This window comes from Microcaecilia unicolor, chromosome 7 (assembly GCF_901765095.1).
Source record: "Microcaecilia unicolor chromosome 7, aMicUni1.1, whole genome shotgun sequence".
Taxonomy (NCBI): Eukaryota; Metazoa; Chordata; class Amphibia; order Gymnophiona; family Siphonopidae; genus Microcaecilia; species Microcaecilia unicolor.
Window position 1 is genome coordinate 296613651 of NC_044037.1, and position 24570 is coordinate 296638220.

The 24570-nt window shown below is 47.5% G+C and overlaps 1 protein-coding gene across 1 annotated transcript in view; it reads left to right on the forward strand.

Moving 5' to 3' along the window:
- The first annotated feature begins 4707 nt into the window (after window positions 1-4707).
- Window positions 4708-24570, forward strand: part of GYPC (glycophorin C (Gerbich blood group)) — a 46387-nt gene continuing 26524 nt past the window's right edge. Inside the window, exon 1 of the mRNA XM_030210477.1 lies at window positions 4708-4948. Within this exon, the coding sequence (XP_030066337.1) occupies window positions 4909-4948 (40 nt within the window). The 5' untranslated portion in view covers window positions 4708-4908. The remainder of the gene's footprint in view (window positions 4949-24570) is intronic.

The window sequence follows — 24570 nt, forward strand, 5'->3', positions numbered from 1 at the left end:
TGAGAAAAGGCTAAAACGGCTGGGGCTATTCAGCTTGGAGAAAAGATGGCTGGGGGGGAGATATGATAGAGGTCTATAAAATAATGAGTGGAGTGCAACAGGTAGATGTGAAGCATCCGTTTACGCTTTCCAAAAATAATAGGACTAGGGGGTGTGCAATGAAGCTACAAAGTAGTAAATTTAAAACGAATCGGAGAAATGTGTTCTTCACTTAACGTGTAATTCAACTCTGGAATTCGTTGCCAGAAAATGTGGTAAAGGCAGTTAGCTTAGCAGAGTTTAAAAAAAGGTTTGGCTGGCTTCCTAAAGGAAAAGTCCACAGAGCATTATTAAATTGGACTTGGGGAAAATCCACTATTTCTGAGATAAGCAGCATAAAATGTTTTGTACTTTTTGGGGGATCTTGCCAGGTATTTGTAACCTGGATTGGCCACTGTTGGAAACAGGACGCTGGGCTTGATGGACCTTTGGTCTGTCCCAGTATGGCAATGCTTATGTACGTATGTTTGTACTTAAATGATTGCTGTGCTTTATTAAGATTGATAATATTTGTTGAAATGAATAAACTTGTACTAAATTTATAATGATATTATAACTAGTGTAGAAACTTTCTTTATAATTGATTTGATTTAAAATTGAGGCAGTATTGCTTAATAAATTCCTGAATGTGTACTGTTTGATTACTTTCATAATTTAACCATACTGTAAACCACTCTGATGCTTCTGTTTCAAATGACGGTCTACCAATTAATGCAAAATAAAATTTGCATGTGCTAAATATTTTAAGACGTGCTAATGAACCGAATGCTTGCTAATGGACACACAAACCCGCTATGTAGTATTACTAAGGATGCATTTGCACTTTCGGTTCAGATGATGATACTTCCCCATCTTGATTATTGCAATGTAATGTATTTGGGGTTAAGTTCGGAATATTTTAAGAAGCTTCAACTTATACAAAATCTGCTGTGAGATTAATTTTTAAAGTGAATAGTTTTACTCGTGGTTTGGGTTATGTGGTGATGTTACTTGGCTTCCAGTGGCAAAGCGTATTTTATTTAAAGCACTCTGTTTATTCTGTTTAGTCGACCACCACCTGTTCAAAAAGTCTTTAAAAACATTCTTATTCGCCAAAGCTTATTCCAATGGCAACTCCTATGTTTAACCTGTCTCCCTTCCTGACTGTACTTGGTTATCTGCCGGCAGTGGCGTTCCTAGGGGGGCTGACACCCGGAGCGGATCGCCGATGCGCCCCGCCCCCCGGGTGCAGCGCCCCCCCCCGGGACAGTGTGACGCCTCCCCGGCGAAAGAACCCCCGATACCACGGCGAAAGAACCCCCCCCCGGGTGCACGCCGCTGGGGGGGGGGGTGCCGCGCGCCTGCCGGCTCTCCGTTTTCATGCTCCCTCTGCCCCGGAACAGGAAGTAACCTGTTCCGGGGCAAAGGGAGCATGAAAACGAAGAGCCGACAGGCACGCGGCACCCCCCCCGCAGCGTGCACCTGGGCCGGAGCGCCCCCCCCGTCCCCCCCCCCCTGGTACGCCACTGTCTGCCGGTTGCTTTGCCCCTATCTTTCACCCCGTGTTTTCCTCTGTTCCATTCCCTGCCTGTCTCAATCTGAAACTGAGTCATCTTTGCATTGTATTTTTTCTTCGTGAATTATTGTAAGCCACATTGCGCCTGCTCCTGTGGGAAAATGCGGGGTACAAATGCAGCAAAATAAATAAATATCAGATCATTTGCGGTTCCACTTTGGAATTACTGATAAATACGGTCTCGGAAGCTTTAGTTGGTCGTTCTCCTAGGCTGTTTAAACAGCTCTGTCCTTTGTCCTTTTTTAAAACAATTTTTTAGGATACTTAATACCATCTTTGCTATTGTTGCCATCCAGTGGCGTTCCTAGGGGGGCTGACACCCGGGGCGGATCGCCGATGCGCCCCGCCCCCCAGCTGCAGCGCCCCCTCCCCCCAGATGCAGCGCGACCCCCCCCCCCGGCGAAAGGACACCCCCCGCGAAATAACCCCCCCTCCGGGTGCACGCCACTGCGGGGGTGCCGCGCACGCCTGTCCTTCGTTGTTCCCTGTTCCGGGGCAGAGGGAGCTTGGAACGAACGAAGGACAGGTGCGCGCGGCACCCCCCCAGCGGCGTGCACTCGGGGCGGACTGCACCCACCGTCCCCCCCCAGGAATGCCACTGTTGCCATCCCTTTATGGAATTCTCTTCCATTAATTATTAGAGTTGAGAGGAATTATTTAAAATTTTGTAAACTGCTGAAAACATATTTTTGAACACATTAACTATAGCAGTTGCTATTAAGCTAACTACTGTGATATGATTGCATTATATGTAATCTTAGGGCAACTTTTAACTGTGCACCACGTTGAACCCTTGTTTTAGGGAAACAGCGATCAATATGTACAACATTGACATGGACATTGTGTTCAGTCGTCAACTTTAAAATTCTTAAAGAAGGGCATCCATACAACTCCATTTCAAAAGGGCAGACTGAATCAACCCTGGGTTTACCGCACGGCACGCAAGCAGATACGGCACAGCGCTGAAAAGTTGTTCAAGAAAATCTGGACGCAACACCACCCAGACAGCTGCAAGAACCAGAAACAGCGCTCCTTTTCCTAGGGAAATCAGTATTTCATCTCTGTGCGTCTACCATTAAATGAGACAATCCCCTCTCTCTCCCAACAATTCAGGAGGTGGTCAAGCTTGTAAGACAGTTAGCTAGATTTCTTCAACTACTGTAGGGTAGATAGGACCAAGAAAAAATCATAGGTGGGGACAATTTTCCCTACCTGCCATCATCTACTGTGTCAATGTGCATGAAACTAAGTGAAATCGGAACAGGTTTAGTCTGTCCAGGGCTGCCGAGAGGGGGGGCAGGGGGGACAAAATTCCCCGGGCCTCCAAGGGGGGCCTGGCGCCGCAGTCCCCTCCACCTGCCCCCCCTCCATCCACCACCAGGCCGGGCCCCCCTGAATTCAAATCATAGCGTCTCACCTCGACCTTGCTCCGTGTGAAAGAAGCGCAGCAGCGACAGTCTGCAGATTGCCTCCCTTCGGGCCTTCCCTCCCTGTGTCCCGCCCTTGCGCAAGTTACGTCAGACGAGGGCGGGATACAGGGAGGGAAGGCCCGAAGGGAGGCAATCTGCAGACTGCCGCTGCTGCGCTTCTTTCACACGGAGCGAGGTCGAGGTGTGGTGCTATGATTTGAATTCAGGGGGGCCTGGCCTGGTAGTGGACGGAGGGGGGCGGGTGGAGGGGACTGTGGCGATGGGCCCCCCTTGGAGTCCCGGGGAATTTCCCCCCCCCCCCTCTCAGCGGCCCCTGTGGGGAGCCATGGGGGCCTGGGCCCCTCAAACTGGCTCTGGGGCCCCTGGTTTGGCTGGCGGGGTCCCCAACTCCCGCCAGCTAAGGCATCTGGCCCTCGCTGATCTTACATTGCTGGCACCCTGTCCTGTTTTTCAGCACCGTGCATGCTCGCAGTTTCATTAAAACGAGCATGCACGGAGCTGAAAGCAGGACAGGGCGCCAGCAATGTAAGACCAGTGTGGGATAAATGCTTTAGCTGGCGGGGGGGGGGGGGGGGTTGGGGACCCCCCCCCCCAGCCAAAGTACCTTCCAGCGGCAGCGATGCCGTGGGGGTGGAGTGGCGGGGAGGCAGAGGAGGTACTTTCCAGTGGCAGTGGGGGAGGGCAGCGGCGGGGATGCAGAAGCAGCAGGGGGGGCAGAGGTGGAGGCAGGAGTGCGGCAGCAGGGAGGCAGGCCAAAATGTCCCCCCCCCCCCCCCGCACCTTGGGCTCTGGCCCCCCTCTCCCGTCGAGGTCTGGCTATGCCCCCGGTTTTATGGTTACAAGGGACTGAGCTCACCTTTAAATTATTAGTGCTGTGTGGCTTTATGTTATTCTGCTTATACATATAAAGTATCTTATACCATGTAAAATGAGTTTATCTTGTCGGGCAGACTGTCTGGACCATACAGGTCTTTATCTACAGTCATTTACTGTGTTACTTTGTTACGCTTTGGGGTTCTACATGGAATGTTGCTACTAACTGGGATTCCAGAATCTTGTAACTCTTTAGGATTCCAGAATCTTCAGAACTTTTAGTGCAAGAACAGTACTGGGCAGACTTCTACGGTCTGTGCCCTGAGAAAGGCAAGGACAAATCAAACTCAGGTGTACATATAAAGTATCACATATCATGTAAAATGAGTTTATCTTGTTGGGCAGACTGGATTGACTTTACAGGTCTTTATCTGCCATCATTGACTATGTTACTATGTATGTATGTCCACTTTTTAATTGAAAAGACTCTGAATTTAAATAAAATTAGATCCTTTTGCACCATGTAACCAGGGTCTCCCCCACCTAAAATGTTTTTTTTTTTTTTTGGGGGGGGGGGGGGAGGAGGGAGACCCTGATCCTGCTCTGTGAGGCTGAATTCTGGTTTGCAAGCAGAAACGTATTGTTAGCCCAATCCAAAGATATCGTTCAGTTCATTTTTCAGTTATTTTGTTTACACCTTCGTCCGTGCACTCAGAAAAGGGAAATTCCACGTCTGCCTGCGGAAGGAGAAAATCCCCCAAAGGAAAAGGGATGAAACTTGAAAACAATTCGTTTTATTTGCACCACTTTTTTTGCCCCTCCTCTTCTTCTCCTGCGGTGCAGAAGACCAGAGAAATGACACGTGCTTTTTTTTTTTTCCTCTTCCAGAGCGTGAGAAGCAGTCAAGGAGGGTCTAAACCAGAGCAACACTCTTCAGGGTCCTTCCCCCTCCCCAGCTCCAGGTCTCTTCCTCCCCCCTCCCGGCCCAGCTGCTCCGCTCAATCTACATTTCCCAGCACCAGGCAGAGAGAGGGGGATCTGATCCAACAACAAAAAAAAAAGCGTCCAGTTATGACTCCTGAAAACTCCAGCGCCGTGACAGCTTCTCCATGTGAGTACCACTTTCTTTACCAGTGACGGGGGGGGGGGGGGGGGGGGGGGGGTTAATACCGTTTTCTAACAGAGGTTTCCACTAAAAGTTCACCCAACCGGCAGAAAATCTTTTTTTTTCAGCAATCTCTTCCCTTGCTGCACATTAATTTAGCTTTGTATATGGAGGGGCAACACAGAAACTAGTGGCTTAGGCTGGGTCTAACTTTTGCTTAAGTGACAGTTTAAGGGCAGCAGTGTAGCAGAAATGATACTTTGGCAACTTCTGAGGTAGCAGAATGGTCAAACTGAAGTTTTCCACTGTCCTCAAGTAAAAGAACTGGAAACTGATATAGACAGAGGCAAGAAGCTAAGTCTGATGGAAGATAAAGGTACTGGGGTTTCTAAAAGTTGTTTGGTTAGACCGGTGCTGGGAACTTAGGAGCCCTTGGTGTGTAACTTGATACTAATAACTGGAATTCGGATTCTGTGGGATACAAGTACCAATAAATAAATAATGCCAAAAAAAAACCCCAGCCAGACAGCATATGTTTAAAGATGCACCAGTATTATACATATGCACGCGTGTTGTTTGTGTGTTATGAAGTATATTATGAAGTAGAAGGCAGAATTTGCACTATTGAGAACTGGGGTTAGTGTTTTTGTGACTGAAAGACGTTAAGAAAGCCCTTCGGAACGTATTGCTAAATCAGAAATAAGCTTTAAAGGGCAGGCGACAGTTATGTTTTTGTTTTGTTTTGTTTTTTAATAGTCCATTGCTAACTGAGTTCTGCTTTTATTTATTTCTAAAACTTTTGATACCACTCTGACTTAGCAGAGCAGAGCGGTGTGCAGGCTAAGGCATCTAGGAATAATTCGCCGAATGTCAAAAGGTGAAATAAAAAATATACAAGGAAATGGAATATCTGTTGTTATTTTCTTTGTTAATACATTATGCAAATTAACACGCAATCTTCATCCATTCCGACCCTCCAATTATAACTTATACGATCACTTTACAACCTTGTATCTGTTATTAACCGACTGGGCAAGCGCCTTTGACGGTACCATGTAAGCCACATAGAACCTGCAAATAGGTGGGAAAATGTGGGGTACAAATGCAATAAATAAATAAATGTCAGATGTCATAGGAGCTAACTTTTCAAAACGATTGGGGATGCTAAACCCAACAGGAATGGCCCCTTCTTGGACATAGTCAAGGAGCTTGCTCAGTATTAGGGGGTGCTCGTGCACCCTCGGCACCCACCGAGCTGGCTTCTATGCTGGAAGTACCGTTGTTGTTTTCTTGGTTAATACGGTATGCAGATTAAGATGGTCTTTTCCAAAGCCGCACTAGCGTTTTTAGCTTGCGGTAAAAATGCTAGTGCGGCTTTGGGAAAGGCCCCCTTAATGCCAGGGGGTACTCGGCATTTTTTCTCTCAATCACAAAATGGGGAAAAAGCCACTGAGTACAGTCGATTTGGATCTTCGAGCAGGTCATTTTCAAATAACAGTGTCGGAGCGGACTCCATGGCCCACAGAGTTCACACTGAATTTCACATTGCAAATTGCTCCAGGTGCAGGGTATCCACAGATGTTTTGCACCCGCTTTTAGCATGGATAGAATTTTGCTGCAAAATAACGCAAGCAATTTTAGAAACTTCAGTCTGCAGGTGTTAATTTTGGATCTGTCCCAAAGCGTGCCCTGAGGTCTGCTTTCCCCCAATGCAGCTAAAGGTGTGCATGCTGTAAAACTTGACACAAGTTTTTCACCAGTTAAATAGCTTAAAAGATTGTCCCTCCAAGTGTCAAGGGCAGATAATTTTGTTCAGAACGGAAATGCCAAAATTCTTAGTTCAGTATGTGTGAGAATTGTGCAATTCTTGAATTTATTTATTTAGATTTTGTTCACACCTTTTTCAGTAGTAGCTCAAGGTGAGTTACATTCAGGTACTCTGGATATTTCTCTCATAATCTAAGTTTGTACCTGAGGCAATGGAGGGTTAAGTGACTTGCCCAAGATCACAAGGAGCAGCAGTGGGATTTGAACCAGCCACCTCTGGATTGCAAGACCAGTGCTCTAACCACTAGGCCACTCCTCCACTCCTGTTCCTTCTAAGCTGAGCGGAAGTCCTCCACCTACACAGTCCTGCCAGTGGGAAGTGCTGTTTCACTATCACATTTTCAATACTGAGGGACAGGTAAGTTGGCTGTCTCTAGCCATTGAAAACACAATATTGAAGCACTGCTCCCCCCCCCCACTGGCAGTAGTGCAGTTAGAGGACTCCCCCTCAGCTTAGAGGGAACAGTGGTTCTGACCATCAAATTTAGAATAATTTAGGCGCCCTTTTGCTAAAATATATTAGCTACTTAGGGCCGGATTCAGTAAATGGTGGCCAAAGTTAGGCACCGAAAAGATCCGCGATAAACCAGTATTTTGCACAGAGCAGGGCCGCTGAGAGGGGGGCAGGGGGGACAAAATTCCCCTGGCCAGGCCGCCAGCGCTGCAGTCCCCGGTCTCACCTGCCTGCCTCCTCGGCTCCGGGCCCCCTTCATTCGAAGCATCAGTCATCAGATGAAGGTGGGACACAGGGAGGGAAGGCCAGAAGAGAGGCGATCTGTGACTGCCGCTTCGAATGCAGGGGGCCCGGAGCCTTGGAGGCAGGCAGGTGAGACTGGGGACTGCAGGCGGTGGAGGGGAGCGACGGGGGGGGGGCGGCAGTGGCGGGGGGAGCAACAGGGGACGGCAGGGGGAGCGACGGGGGTGGCAGCGGAGGCGGGGTGGCCTTGCCCCGGGCCCGGCCTAGTCTCTCGGCGGCCCTGGCACAGAATGCGCACCCTTTACAGAATACTAGCTTAGCTCAGATCTCGCGACTAATGTAGGGCACTGGATTTACACCTGATGAAACCTGGTGTAAAGCTGATGCCCAGCTTCGCTGTGAATATGACAATATTCTATAACATTGCGGCTAACTTCTGGGAGTGCCCCCTGATCCGCCCACACTCACCTTTTGAGTTGAACAATAGAAAAGTCAGGGGCTGATGTTATAGAATAGCAACTAGGACAGATGTTCATGAAAATGTGTAAACGAATGCCAATTAACTCCAGTAAATGATTGACGCCTCGTTAAGACTAGGGGACACTCGAGATCCAAGATGGCGTCTAGCTGAGCAGACGTGTGTTTAGCTGTCTCCTACTTCCATTGAAGTTTGCACACGGAGATTCGCTGACCGGAATGGGGAAGCGAAAAGGTAAACCCAGTGCACCTATCTCCGCAGGCAGGGTGGAGCCTACTTCGTTGGGACTGCTAACGCCGGGAGCTGGCGGTTTCGCTACGGGTGGTCCGGGTAATCTTACTGACCTGAGCGCCGAGGGAGTCTCATTGAGTCCTCCCCCAACAGCTGTACCTCCAAGGCCAGGAGAGAGACAGGTCGCAGCGGTGGAACAGAGCGAGGAATTCGGAAGTCGGTCCCTTGCGCTGGTTAGTGGAGACCCCGCTGCTTCCTCAACGCCAGAAGGAACATCGATACAGACGAGTATCTCGCCCGGAAATGAATCTGAGCGAGCCCTCTGTGGTGTTTGGAGAATTGAAAAGACCTTCAGCTATTACCCTAGAAGTTTTATGGGAAGCGATACATGGCCTAAATTCCAGCGTACAACAGATTGCCCGAATACTAACAGGAGAATTGGCAGAAGTAAAGCAAACTCGGACAGGTATTTCTCTTAAAGTTGCAGAGCATACAACTAAACTGGATGCCGTGGATATTGACTTTAAAACTGTGAAATCTTCAACAGAAATGTTGATGAAAAATTCTAATCTCCAGCAACATAAAATAGATTTTCTTGAAAACCAAATTAGGATTAATAACTTCCGTTTTCTTTAATTTTCTGAAATCTCCACTCATTCCAGCACTAGAAATGTTGAGGAAATACGTTAAAGAGATATTAGGGGTCCCCTCTGAGGGAGTCCCCACCTATTATTAGAGTGCAATATATTTCTGGTGCAGGAAGGGGTGATATCCCTCGGAATTCTCAACCTGCTGTGAATTTAAGTGACTTTCTAGAACGCTCTATGGAGGATATAACTGAGAGAACCACACTGCTTGTTACATTTGCTCTACAAACCGATTGTAACAATGTACTGAGACTTTATTTTCGCCATATGAACTCCACTTTTCTTGGTTGAAAAATATAGATTTTTCCGGACTTTTCCAAGGATACCCAGAGAAGTAGAAAAGCTTTTTTGTCGTTTAAAGAAAGAGTTCTCCGTATAGGAGGAACTTTTCAACTGAGGTTTCCTTGTAAATGTCTTATTTCTATTAATTCCATATCATATATTTTCTTTGACCCAGAAAAGTTACAAGAATTTATTTCCTCTAAAGAATAATCAAACGTATAAACGGCGAGTGACCGTACTCACTCGCAAATGCGCAGTAGAGACTTCCCTCTCTGCCCCGCCCCCGCTTCAATACGTGATGATGGGGGCGGGACAGAGAGGGAAGTCTCTACTGGCATGCTGCAGACGTCGGAACCGCTCCCCCTCCCCCCCCCACGGAGTTGCCGCCACCCCTCCATCTGGCCCGAGCACTGTGAACTTACATCAGCACGCAGCAGCAGACACTCTAGGGGACACTCGAGGAAGTTACATGGAAATACTTTTAAAACAAATAGGAGGAAATATTTTTCACTGAACAAATATTTAAGCTGGAGGATGTGGTAACAGCGGTTAGCGTATCTGGGTTTAAAAAAGGTTTGGACAGGTTCCTGGAGGAAAAGTCCATAGTCTGCTATTGAGACATACATGGGAAGCAACTGCTTGCCCTGGGATTTGTAGTATGGAATGTTGCTGCTCTGAGATTCTGCTTGGAATCTTGTCACTCTTTAGGATTCCAGAATCTTGCTATTCTTCGGGGTTCTACATGGAATGTTGGTACTCTGAGTTTCTGCATGGTATCTTGTCACTCTTTAGGATTCCAGAATCCTCCTCACCCTCAAAAGAATAGAAAGTGGAAAAGGTTAGCCCAGAGGTCTCCTACTAAAATGGTCAAGAGTCTTCATCAAAGAGTGCATGAGGACAGAGGTAAAGATTTAAGTATGTATAACCTGGAGGAAAGACAGTTAGGAAAGATAAGCTAGGGATAATTACATAGTAACATAGTAGATGAAGGCAGAAAAAGACCTGCGCGGTCCATCCAGTCTGCCCAACAAGATAAACTCACATGTGCTACTTTTTGTGTATACCTTACCTTGATTTGTACCTGTCCTTTTCCGGGCACAGACCGTATAAGTCTGCCGAGCACTATCCCCGCCTCCCAACCACCAGCCCCGCCTCTCACCACCGGTTCTGGCACAGACCGTATAAGTCTGCCCAGCACTATCCCCGCCTCCAAACCATCAGTCCCGCCTCCCACCATCGGCTCTGGCACAGACCGTATAAGTCTGCCCAGCACCATCTCCATCTCCCGCCACCGGCTCTGCCACCCAATCTTGGCTAAGTTCCTTAGGATCCATTCCTTCTGAGCAGGATTCCTTTATGTTTATCCCACGCATGTTTGAATTCCGTTATCGTATTCGTTTCCACCACCTCCCGCAGGAGGGCATTCCAAGCATCCACTACTCTCTCCGTGAAAAAATACTTCCTGACATTTTTCTTGAGTCTGCCCCCCTTCAATCTCATTTCATGTCCTCTCGTTCTACTGCCTTCGCATCTCCTGAAAAGGTTCGTTTGCAGATTAATACCTTTCAAATATTTGAACGTCTGTATCATATCACCCCTGTTTCTCCTTTCCTCCAGAGTATACCATGTTCAGGTCCTCAAGTCTCTCCTCATACGTCTTGTAACGCAAATCCCATACCATTCTCGTAGCTTTTCTTTGCACCGCTTCAATTCTTTTTACAGGAATAAATGGCCAGGAGGGAGATTTGTTTCAAGAGACTCTAGAACAAGCAGTTATGGGATGGGGGTGAAAGAGGCAGACTCAGGCAGAAATATTTCTTTACAGAGAGGGTGGTGAATGTACGAAATAGTCTTTGTTCAGAATTTAAAAAAAAAAAAAAAGATTTTTCAATTGTATTTTTAGGATTTATTTATTGCCTTTTTGTAGGAATTTCACTCAAGGCAGTGTACAGCAGGAATAAGTCAAATATAAGCAATAGAACAGTAAAATTGAGTGGACGAGTGGCCTAGTGATTAGGGTGGTGGACTTTGGTCCTGGGGAACTGAGTTCGATTCCCACTTCAGGCACAGGCAGCTCCTTGTGACTCTGGGCAAGTCAATTAACCCTCCATTGCCCCATGTAAACTGCATTGAGCCTGCCATGAGTGGGAAAGTGTGGGGTACAAATGTAAAAAAAATAAAATAAATACTATTGGAGATTCTACATGGAATATTGCTATTCCACTAGCAACATTCCATGTAGAAGGCTGTGCAGGCTTCTGCTTCTGTGAGTCTGATATTGTGCAGGACGTCAGACTCACAGAAGCAGAAGCCTGCGTGGCCACATTGGTGATCTGCAAGGGCGACTTGTACATGGAATGTTGCTAGTGGAATAGCAACATTCCATGTAGAATCTCAAATAGTAGCAACAGTGGAGGAGTGGCCTAGTGGTTAGGGTGGTGGACTTTGGTTCTGGGGAACTGAGTTTGATTCCCACTTCAGGCACAGGCAGCTCCATTGCCCCATGTAAGCTGCATTGAGCCTGCCAAGAGTGGGAAAGTGCAGGGTACAAATGTAATAAAAATATTCAAATTACAATGCCAACACAATAAAACATTTTAATAGACAGCACATGGTGTAAGCAAAGGCAGAACATTTAGATAAGAGCTAGTTGCACATGCAGTCAGAGAGGTGCTTAAATATAATCTCAGCTAGGGTAGGAATGGATGAAGAAGGTCTGCTGCAGTGTGTGCAGCCGGTGTCACTCCTTGTGTGCCTGTGACTAGCAAGTTAGTTATTTCTTCCATTAAAGGCTTGGGTGAAGAGTCAAGTTTTCACCTGCTTCCTGAAGTAGAGATGCTCTTGCATTAGTCGACCACCACTGGACCACCAGAGGTTAAGGTATGCCCAGGGGGAGCCAGCATGAACTACGTGAGGGTGTTGGGGTGGGCACAGGGGAATTTGTGGGGGGGGGGGGGGGGGGGGGGAGTGGCTTGTGGCCATGGGTTGGAAGGGGGAGGGGATGTGACACATCAGGGGTGATTTCAATTTTAACATTTAAAAAAAAAAAACTTATATGGCCCCTGCCCGATAGTCAGTGGGGGCTGCATAACTTACGTGGGCTCAGCTGAAAACCGGCCAGGCCCGCATATGCTGCAGTAGCCTGCCTGCCCCAAATTGTCCCCTGAAATTCAGTGCCACTGCCCGGATGTGGCCCGGCACTGAATATCGGGGGATAATTTAACCGGCGACGATCAACGTTAAAAAAAAAAAAAAAAACACTGACTGTCACCGGCTGAATATTGGGGGGATTGAGTTTGAGACATGACAGAAAATTTGTAAAAGAAAAAAAAAAAGCTATGAATACAGAGGGCTTAAAATCAATCTCCCTGATACTCAGTCCACAGCAGTCAGCATTTTGAAAGCACTGACTTGTTACAGGTTGAATTAGTACCTGATATTCAGGGCCGGAGCTAATCTGGGCATTTTGTGGCTGTGGAAGTTATGTGGGTTCAGCCCGTAGTCAGTTCTGCTACCTGGATAACTATCCGGGCAAGTTAAAACTGTAACATAAAACCCTGATCATATTGCTGGCTACATTTCTGTCCAGTGTGTAAACTGCCAGCTCAGATTTACTCACCACAAGTAGGAAAACAAGTCCACGAGTGCAAGTCCGTTAAAACCAGGCCAGAATCAGTCTCATCTAAGAAAAAAACACGCATTCGATGACCCTACAGGATGGTCAAAAGTGCAAATCTTTTGGAAAACTCTGAAACTGTCAGAATTGTAACTAGAGCCAGAGGCGTCAGACCCGTTAATGTTGATAAGCTTGCAGTCTGTAACCTGAATCCTTACTTGTAAATCTTCCAGAAATTCCAAACAGGATGTTCCTGTTTCCTGTTTGATTCTCAGCTCTGTGAATTTCATCAGCAAAAAATCCAAGCCAAGCCAAACAAGCATAAACAAAACACACGGAGCCATGCTGCTGTGAAAGACCTGATCTAGTAACATAGTAAATTGCAGCAGATAAAAACCAGCAGGGCCCATCTAGTCTGCCCACTTTGGTGGTGGTTAGGCAGGAGTGTAGCCAGACCTGTTATTTCTGGTGGGCCCTGAGCTAACTTGGGTGGGCCCTTCCCACCCCCACCTCTGTCCATACATACAGTTTTCCCTCTGCCCCTGGTATCGTCATGTTTCTCCTCCCCCCCCCCCCCCCCCCCCCCCGCTCAGCATCCGCCCCTCTTCCCCCCCTTCCCGGTACCTGTTCCTCTCTTTCCCCACCCCCCCCTCTCTTTCCCCAGTCTACCTCCAAGCTATCGCTGGGAGCGATTCCAGTATGCAGCCTGCGCAAGCCCTGCTGGCTTCCCTCTTCTGCATCCCCACCAGTGAAGAAACAGGAAATGATGTCATCGAGGGCTGGATGCGGTAGAGGGAAGCCTGCAAGTCTGACGCAGGTTGCTTACAGGAATCGCTGCCAAAGGTAGATGGGGGGGGGGGGGGTTTAGAGAGAGAGGTGTGAAGCATCACCAATGAGGGAGGATAACAGATACAAGGTTGCATAGTGATTGTATAAGTTATAATTGGAGGGTCGGAAGGGATGAAGATTGCATGTTGTCCAGTACGCTTATAGTCTTGTTGTGTTGCTGGGTGGGAGGTTTACGTGGGGTCGTTGGGGTAGGCCGTTTTGAAGAGGTTGGTTTTTAGTGATTTCCTGAAGTTCAGGTGGTCGTGTATTGTTTTCTCAGCTTTTGGGAGGCCGTTCCATTGTTTTGCGCTTATGTAGGAGAAGCCGGATGCGTAGGTTGTTTTGTATTTCAATCCTTTGCAATTTGGGTAGTGTAGGATTAGGTGGGATCTTGACGATTTAACTTTATTTCTTATTGGCGAAATCTATTGATTTCTTCCTCTTGCTATATAGGGAGGCTGTGTGTTTATCCCACCACTTCCTCCACTGTGACGGTATTTCAAGCATCTTCCCTCCCTTTCTGTGGAAAAGTCATTCCTGATGCATATTCATGTCATGTTCTGTAGCTGTACAGCATAGGCGCCCCGTATAAGAGGCTTGGGGAGGCTAAGCCTCCCCAGCCGAATCGTCGACTTCCGCTTGTTGTGGAGCCCACCCTCCCGCCCCGCGGATTTTCATCTTTTATTTCCGTGGCAGCGACGTCAATGAAGAAAAAGACTACAGGCTCGCCGCCAGCTTCTCCCTTCTCTCTGCTCTCGCGGAAACAGGAAATGCATCACGGGACACTGTGTGCAGAGAGAAGGGAGAAGCTGGCGGCGAGCCTGTAGTCTTTTTCTTCATTGACGTCGCTGCCACGGAGCGTATGGAGGTAAGCTCCGCCCCCTTTAGCCTCCCCAAACAGTTGGGCTACCGACCGTCTATGCTGTACAGACTGTTTAATGGTGCTGTTCCACAGTCGCCGTGAAAGCTCAGTATTCCAAGGGACACAGCCACTAGGGGGAATAATTGTCTATGGGGTATGTTTACTAAGGTGTGCTATAGGTGGGTTAGCGTTTTTAATGCGCATTAATGGACGAATGTTAAACACTAATGCACCCATAGGAATGTATAGGCGCATTAGTGTTTAATGCGCCTTAACTTTAAAGGCACGTTAAAAATGTTAACGCTCCTTAGTAAACATACCCCTATAGGTTGCCAAGATGCTGCGTGCCCAGTGCTTACTCTATAGCGGCATTTAAGTGTAAGTCTGCAGTTCCAAGCCTAACTTTCAGTGCGAGCACTTGTATGTTATGCTGGCATATACCATGTCACCAAAACCGAGATGGGAGATGAGAAAGACATGTATCACTGCCTCTCTTTGATAGAGGATATGACGGAGTTCTACAAAATATTGATGGCCCCTTTTATGCGTGCCAAATTGAAGATACCGCCCGGTTACCACATGGCCCTTATGGCAATTTCAATTTTGACACGTGTCCGCTACGCATTTCTGAAAAATATTTTTTATTTTCTGGCGCATGTAGCGGCTGCGCGCCAAGTGGCATCTGACTTGCGTAGGTCATTACCGGCCAAATTCTTTACCGCTATGGCCTATGGCTGGCGGTAAGGTCTCAGACCCAAAATGGACGGTGCCTCCGTCTTTATAAAAGGACCCTTGAGTGTTGTAGAACGGGTAAACATAAATCAAAAAGTACAAAGACTGGGGGGACGCTCAAGGAAGTTACTTTTAAAAGGAACACGAGGAAATACTTTTTCACTCAAAGAATAGTTAAACTGTGGAGCTCATTGCCAGAGGATGAGATATCGGCGGTTAGTATAGCTGGGTGTTAAAAAGATTTGGACAAGTTCCTGGAGGAAAAGTCCATAGTCTACTATTGAGATAGACATGAGGAAAGCCGCTGCTTGCCCCTGGGACCAGTAGCATGAATCTTGCTACTATTTGGGATTCTGTTAGATACTTGCGACCTGAATTGGCCACTGCTGGAAACAGGATGCTGGTCTAGATAGACCATTGGTCTGGCCCAGTATGGTTATTTTTATGATAGTTATTTTTATGTTCTTAAGTAATGCTTTACCTTTTGCAGCTGACAGAATACAAAGAAACCATTTTTAACTAAAGATGACAATTGTTTCTGAAATGTTAATTTGTAATCAAAAATAATCCCTAGATAATGAAATCTATCTACAACTACCATAGGCAGTGGCGTTCCTAGCGTCGATGACACCCGGGGCGGATCGCCGATGCGCCCCCCCTCCACCCCGGGTGCACGCCGCTAGGAGGGGGGGTGCCGCGACGCGCGCCTGTCGGCTGCGAGTTCGAATCGCTACGCTAAATTCTCTCGTTAGCTGCAGCTCCCTCCCTCTGCCCCGGAACAGGAAGTAACCTGTTCCGGGGCAGAGGGAGGGAGCTGCAGCGAACGAGAGAATTTAGCGTAGCGATTCGAAGTCGCAGCCGACAGGCGCGCGCCGCGGCACCCCCCAGCGGTATGCACCCGGGGCGGACTGCCCCCCCCCCCCCCTTGGTATGCCACTGACCATAGGTTTACCAAACAATACTAGTGAAAAAACTGGCCGTTCTTTTTGCCCCGAAATCCATCAAACTGCTGTTTTATCAATGTGTAAAACTAAACGATGATCCCTAAGCCAACGTAAACTAGCACGACAATGCAGCATTGGCAGTCCTTTTGTACAAATAACCTTTAACCGATAAAACCAAAATAAAAAAATAACAGGTCTGAAGTCTGTCTTTAGTGAACCCTGAAAGGGAGATTTTCTCAGAGCACAGACACAGCAATAAATAACAGTGAAAAGATGGGGCACAGGAGACCAGCCCAGGGTACTGCCTTTGTAACACTTTTTCTTTTAGCCTGCTGGGATTTTTCTTTTATTGAGCAGTAAAGATTGAGCGGAAATTAAAAGAGAAATCATTTAAAATACCAAGCCTGTTGTGAAGTATTCTGTCAGCTCTAATACCAATTAATCTGAGATTATAAAGGAAGTAACTGTTTTTGAAAACTCAGTTATCCTCCCAAACAGTGGCGTAGCTACGTGGGGCCACGGCCGGGGATCTGGGCTCCCCCTCAAAATTCCCTCTGGACCACTGGTTTTGCTGGCAGGGGTCTCCAACCCCCACCTGCTGAAGTCTTGTCCAGTGCCAGTCTCCGGCGCCGCCGCATTGCCTGCCCTGCTCTGTCTTCCCCTCATGTTCTGTATGCTGGGGCGGGGGGAGGGGCGGCAGCGGAGTGGCAGACAAGAATGTGACCCCCACCTCAGGCTCTGGCCTCCTCCCAACGCAAGGTCTGGCTACGCCCCTGCTCCCAAATATTTATGGGTTCAATATTCGGTGACTCTGATCCGGGTAGGAGCAGCTTCTGCCTGGATGAGGCAGCCATTGATTTTCCGCATCATTACCACTGTTCCCTCTAAGCTGAGAGGGAGTCCTCCACCTACGGTCCTGCCAGTGGGTGGTGCTGTTTCACTAGCACATATTCAATAGTGAGGAACAAGCAAGCTGTTCAAGACTCCTGAGAACCTGCCTCTCCCTAGCAATGGAAAGCACAATACTCAAAAACGGCCAAATCCAAGCCATTTGGTCGTGGGAGGAGCCAGCATTTGTAGTGCACTGGCCCCCCCTCACATGCCAGGACACCAACCGGGCACTCTAGGGGGCACTGCACCCACTACAACTGCTCCAGGGACCTGTATAGTGCTGCGATGGACCTGAGTATGGCATTTGAGGCTGGCATAAAGGCTGGCAAAAAAGTATGTTTAACCTGTTTTTTATGGTGGGAGGGGGTTAGTGACCACTGGGGGAGTAAGGGGAGGTGATCCCCAATTCCCTCCAGTGGTCATCTGCTCAGTTCGGGCATCTTTTCATGGCTTGGTCATGAAAAAAAAAGGGCCGCCCTTCTTTTTTCCATTATCGCCCGAGGACGCCCATCTCCTAGTCCCGCCCCCGTGAACTTTGGTCGTCCCCGCGACGGAAAGCCGTCGAGGGTGTCAAAAAATCAGCTTTCGATTATGCCAATTTGGGCGGCCTTGCGAGAAGGGCGCCCATCTCCCGATTTGTGTCGAAAGATGGGCGCCTTTCTCCTTCGAAAATAAGCTGGATAGTAACATAACATCTTCCTCCTGCCTACCTTCTATGGTCGGTATTTCTCTCACCGTTGTCGGGTCTATTTTGTGTTTGGGCTTTTGTGTCGGGATTATTTTGACTAGGTACACCACATATCAGTATTCCAGTACAGCTTGGAGCTGAAAATCCAGACATAAAAATCCCACGTCAGTCAGCATTTAAAAATCGCTGACTGCTACCTTAGACTGAATATTGCAGGGCATTGCTCCTTTACAATCACAGCTGACCAGTTCATCCAAAGTTCACATTGTTTCTGGTCAGATATTCTGAAATACCACTTTAATGCCCGCAGAGGGCATTAAAGACAGAGGGTAGTGGTAAATGGAGCTTGCTCTGAAGAAAAGGATGTCGTCAGTGGAGTACCGCAGGGATCGGTCCTAGGGCCGGCTCTTTTTAAAGTCTTTGTGAGCGATATTGCGGAAGGGCTGTCTGGTAAGTTTTGTCTCTTTGCGGATGATATTAAATTCTGCAACAGGGTGTGAATGACATGAGGAAGGACCTAGCGAAGCTGGAGGAATGGACCAATATTTGGCAACTAAGGTTTAATCCCAAAAAATGCAGGGTCATGCACTTGGGTTGCAAAAATCTGAGGGAACAGTACTGTATAGGAGGTGAAGTGCTTCAGTGTACGAAGGAAGAGCGGGACTTGGGGGTGATTGTGTCTGATGACCTTAAAGCTTTCAAACAGGTAGAAAAAGCGATGGCCAAAGCCAGAAGGATGCTTGGGTGCATAAAGAGAGGCATGACCAGCAGGAAAAAGGAGGTGATAGTGCCGTTGTATAAGTCTCTGGTGAGGCCCCATTTGGAGTACTGTGTGCAGTTCTGGAGACCGCATTTACGGAAAGATATAAACAGGATGGAGTCGGTCCAGAGTGTGGCTACAAAATTAGTAAGCGGTCTTGAACACAAAAATTATAGGAACAGGCTTATGAACCTCAACATGTATACGCTGGAAGAGAGGAGACATGATAGAAACGTTTAAATATCTCAAGGGCATTTATGTACAGGAAGAGAGTCTTTTCCAAATGAAGGAGAGCTCTGGAATGAGGGGGCATATGACAAAGTTAAGAGGGAATAGGCTTAGGAGTAACCTAAGGAAGTATTATTTCACAGAAAGGGTGGTGGAGGCGTGGAATGGCCTCCCGGTGGAGGTGGTGGAGTCGAGGACTGTTCATGGGATAAGCATGTGGGATCGCTTAGGAACAGGAAGAATTAGGGGTTACAGAGGATGGGCAGACTGGATGGGTCATATGGCCTTTATCTTCCGTCCTGTTTCTATGTTTCTATCGGTGGTATTCATAACACAGATAGCCACCTGTCAATTATAGGTTTATTAACATTGATTAAGATTTACTATACCTCTACCAATTCTATCCGCTGGGCACGAGAAAGTTCCTGGGGCCTGTGCCAGCCTGTGGCCGAGTGTCTTCAACCCCGCTGGTCATAGAGACCAGTTGGCAGGCCGCCAAGGGAAGGGGAGGGGAGAGTTAGAGTAATAGATGCTGGGTCGTGGGAAGGGAGAAGGAAAAAGAGAGAAAGGGATGCCACACTGCAGGGGTGAGGAGCAGCTGGGAGCCAGTGCACATGAAGGGGGCTGTTAGATGTGTGAGCTGAAGAAGACCCCCTAATTGTCTTCACATACCTAATGCGTGTAACTTGGGATATCTGCTATTATTTATGGGGGATATTAAAGCCACAAGCTCGTGCACTACTTCATGCATGCAGCACTGCAAGCATAGGCGCTGACTCCGTGGGTGCTGTGGGAGCACCCCCAATATTTCACCCACCGGAAGTTTGTTCCCTCCATCCCTCCTCCCTTCGAGTTCCAGGCCCCCTCCCTCCAAATTTTAAAAGTCATCTATTTTACCTCGTCGGGGTTAGGGTGGCAGCAGCGGTAAAAAGCATGCAGGCTCGGCTGGGTGCTTAGTTGTTTTCCCTTCTCTTTCTCTCAGCTCTGGTCCCGCCCTCATTTCCTGTTTCCGCAAGGGCGGGGCTAGAGCTGAGAGAGAGAGAAGGGAAAACAACTAAGCACCGAGCCGAGCCTGCATGCTTTTTACCGCTGCTGCTGCCCTAACCCCGACGAGGTAAGATAGATGACTTTTAAAATTTGGAGGGAGGGGGGACCCTGGAACTGGAAGGGAGGACCCTGGAACTGGGAGGGAGGGAGGGGGAGCCTGAACTCATAGGGAGGGGGACCATGGAATTGGGAGGGAGTGACGACCCTGGAACTCGGAGTGAGGGAGGGGGGGACCCTGGAACTGGGAGGGACTGGAACTGGGAGGGAGGGAGTGGGGCCTCGAACTCGGAGGGAGATGGAGGGGGGCGAGGGGGGGAATGCACCACCTGTAAAAAAAAAAAAAATTCAGCACCCCCAATCATTTTGAAAAGTTGGCTCCTATGACTGCAAGAATACACATGTGAGATCATTCCTTTTCTGTGGTGCACATAATCCATTCATAGATGAGTCAAATAAAAAGCTTTCGGAAATATACTGGTTAAAGATGGTTTAAATCAAGAGTGTTATGGGCAAGGAGAACCGGGGCTTAAGATATAAAAGCAACCTCAAATAAAAGGACTTTTAGATGGGACTTGAATATGGGCAGAGAAAGGGGGCTTGACACACCAGTGCCATGTGCTGAAAAGTGTGGAATCGAGAGTTGTCGATTGAAGGAGAAGCTCACAGATAAAAGCAACTTCCTCCATGAGTGGAGATCAAATGCGGGGTGTAAGAGAGATAAAACAGTAGAGGTAATGCAGAGTCGCAGAGTAAGAATGCTTCTAGGTGACTAAAAGCTTGAACTGTACAGTGAAGTGCACAGAAAGCTAATGTAGTGACTTTCCAAAGCCATTGATCTTGGCAGAGAAATGAGAACGGAAGGACAGCCACATTTCTTTATGCGAAAGGGGTCCTTTTACTAAGCTGCCGTAAAAAGTGATCCTTATCTTGCCCTTATGCTTGTCCTCCCCATGTGCTAAAGCCATTTTTATTGCAGCAGTAAAATGGCCGATTTTCTACTTCTTGTGTTAATGGCCATGCGTTAATGTCGCCATTAAAAAATATTACTGCATGAGCAATTACCGCCACCCATTTTGTAGGTGGTAAGGGCTCACATGGTAATCCTCGCTAATCAATGCACGCTAATGTAGATGCGCTGATCAGTGCAGAAACGCCCTCTCTCTGTCCCAACCATAGTCCGTAACCCCAAAATATTTTGTGCATGGGTAGTTCGCACACATTCAGGAATTACCGCAGGACGCCTGAGCGCGTCCCACAGTAAGCCCTTTTAAGCTGCGCTAAGCATGCGCTAGCGCGTACTGCGGCTTAGTAAAAGGACCCCTAGGTTAGTAAATATTGAAAAAACAGTTTGAGAAAAGGGATTGAACAAGAGCCAAATCTGTGACTTTCTAAGACGTGCTGTCTGCTAGGGAGAAGCATTTGTTTGTAAACAAAACGAAAATATGCAATGAAAAAAGGCTGCTTGCGTCATTTTCAAATGAAATCAAAACAACACCGACGTTAATTTTGACAGCAATATGTTGAATAAATTAATCTAATTATTAAAATCATGTCTTGTTATTATTTTGTTTTGTTTGCATTTAGGCCTATGGGCCCTAGGGAAACAGAAATACTAGAGGCCATGGGACTGGTAGCATGGAATGTTGCTACTATTTGAGATTTGGAATGGAATGTTGCAACCCTTTGGGGTTCTACATGGAATGTTGCTACTATTTGAGATTCGGAATGGAATGTTGCTAGTCCTTGTGGTGCTACATGGAATGTTGCTATTATTTGAGATTCGGAATGGAATGTTGATACCCTTTGGGGTTCTACATGGAATGTTGCTACTAGTTGAGATTCGGAATGGAATGTTGCTAGTCCTTGTGGTTCTACATGGAATGTTGCTACCCTTTGGAGTTCTACATGGAATGTTGCTACTATTTGAGATTTGGAATGGAATGTTGCTACCCTTTGGGGTTCTACATGGAATGTTGCTACTATTTGATTCGGAATGGAATGTTGCTACTGCTTGGGGTTATACATGGAATGTTGCTACTAATTAGGCTTCTTCCAGGTACTTGTGACCTGGATTGGCCACAGTTGGAAGCAGGATACTGGGCTACATGGACCACTGGTCTGATCCTGTATGGCTATTCTTATGTTCTTATGATTATAACTTAGGGGCTCTTTTACTAAGCCACATTAAGCATTAATGCGTGCTTAACATGGGAAGAAGGCTTACTGCAAAATGTATTAAAGTGTTTTTCGGTAATTTGGCCGTCAGTGTGAGCTAATCATATGCTGTTTATTTATTTTTCAGGAGGGGGTATGTCATGGGCAAGGAATAAGTGTGCATTTGCATTAGTGGGTGAAAAGAGAAATGGGGTGATATGATGCAGACATTCAAATATTTGAAAGTATTAATCTACAAACAAATCTTTTCCAGAGATGGAAAGGTGGTAGAACTAGAGGGCATGAATTGAGGTTGGGTGGGGGGGGGGAGCTGACGCAAGAATAATATCAGGAAGTATTTTTTCACATCTTCAACCTAATGATGTTCTACTCGATGTGGAAACTCAAAAGAGTTAAGCCTTTCTTCCCGAGAAACATTTTACGTACCTTGGTACAATCTATGGTAATTAGTCATCTGGATTACTGTAACACTCTGTACACTGGCTGTAAAGAACAGACTATTAAGAAACTCCAAACAGCCCAAACTACCGCAGCCAGACTCATATTTGGAATGTCCAAATACGAAAGTGCGAAACCCTTAAGAGAGAAACTTCACTGGCTTTCACTCAAGGAACGTATCAAATTCAAGATCTGCACGATCGTACACAAGATCATTCACGCAGATGCCCCACTGTACATGTTTAATCTTGTGGACTTACCGCCCAGAAATGCCAAGAGATCAGCCCGCAAATTCCTCAATCTGAACTTCCCCAGTTGCAAAGGACTTAAATATAAGCAGGCATATGCCACTACCTTCTCCTACAGAAGTACACAGTTATGGAATGGGTTACCCCCAGCCCTAAAAACTATGGACAATCTAAGCAACTTTCGCAAATCTCTGAAGACATATCTCTTCAATAGAGCCTACAAAAAGAACCCATAAAGACACAAATCACCTCCTAAACTATCCAATCTAACACCATCTTCTCTAACTGCTCATCTATCTTCCGCTTACTTTTGATTGTATCCAATATCCTGTCATGACTTTGTCATAACAACACTATTTGAGCCTGCAAATAGGTGGGAAAATGTGGGGTACAAATGCAATAAATAATAGTAAATAATAGATGCCTGGAATGCTGTCCCGTGGGATGTGGCGGACATGAAAATGGTAACGGAATTAAAAAATGCGTGGGATGAACACAAAGGAAGGCTTGGAACCAAACAAGCTTAGCAATGATTAGGTGGCAACATCAGTAACTGGAAAGCAAAGCCAGTGCAGGGCCCTAATCAAGGCTGGACAGAATCATCTTCAGCAGCTGGAGAACAAGGCCAGTGCTGGACAGACGTCTACGCTCTGTACCCTGAGCATGGCTGGACATTTTTTGGATGGGCCGGCATGGGCTTTGATGACAACTTCAGAAGTTGGAGGATAAGGACAGTGCCGGGCAGACTTCTACAGTCTATGCCCTGAAAATGACAAGAACAAATCAAGGTCAAGTATATGCAATACCCCTTGATATGGGTATTACGAAGATAACAGTAATATATTTTTTCCAGAGGCCTTGGACAGGGGGGTCCCTGCTAGTGGGCTGGAGAGTGAAGTTGGAGGCCTGCCCAGAGAAGTTGAAGAGAAAAGATCTTCTCTGTGTTTGAGTGAGAGTAGGGGAGGGGTGACAGGAAATAAAAAGGATTAGAATGAGGTACATGAGGTCGTTGGTTGCCTGTACCCCCACCAGAACCCTTGGGAGCATCCTGGAGTGAAATAAATAAACGCAGGCCGAGTAAAGGAGTATTTGCTGCTCCTAGAAGCGGCAACTGAGAAGGAGACAGAGCTTCTGGTGGATAAGGGGAATCCAGCCTGGCAGCGGAAGCCTGTTCAATGCCAGTGCCTGAAAGAGTAGGATTAGTATCAGGAGTAACAGAAGCAACCTTGGGTTTATTACTAGCACAACAGGAGGGCGGGTCCAGAGGCAGAACTGAGACAGAAGGGAAGGCAGGCTGAAGCGCTGCGCCTGCTCACCTTTCATTGCTGCCGCAGGACCCCGAGGTAAGAACTTTTAAATTCAGGCCGGCACGCAGGAAGGCGAGGGGCAGGCGGAGGATTGGGAGAAGAGGGCGGGCAGCGCAGGTCGGGCTCCCGTTCGGAGGGGAGCGAGAGAGGGAGGGAGGCGCGGGGGTCTGGAACTCGGAGGAGAGGGGGCATGGAACTTGGAGGGAGGGAGGGGGCGGGGCATGGAACTCGGATGAGAGGGAGAAGAGGGTGACCAGGAACTAAGAGAGAGGGGGAGGGAGGGGGCCTTGAACTCTGGGGAGAGGGGGGGCCTGGAACTCAGATGAGAGGAGGAGAGGGGAGCCTGGAACTCGGATGAGAGGAGGAGAGGGGAGCCTGGAACTCGGAGGAGAGAGAGGGAGGGAGGGAGGCCTAGGACTCGGAGGAGAGGGGAGCCTGGAACTCAGATGAGAGGGGGGAGGGAGGGGGCCAAGCTGGAACTCAGAGGATAACCTTGCTGGCGCCCGTTTCATTTGCGTGAGAAACGAGCATGTTTTACTAGTATGGGAATAATGTGTATCAGCGGCTGTACACACCCTGTTAGTAAATGAAGTAAATATTAGTACTTTGTTGCATTGAATCCTGAAGGGAGATTCTGGTGTTACTTGTCTAAACTGGGTCACATCAACAAAAATCATTCTAGTGATCATAATTTTCTGTGCA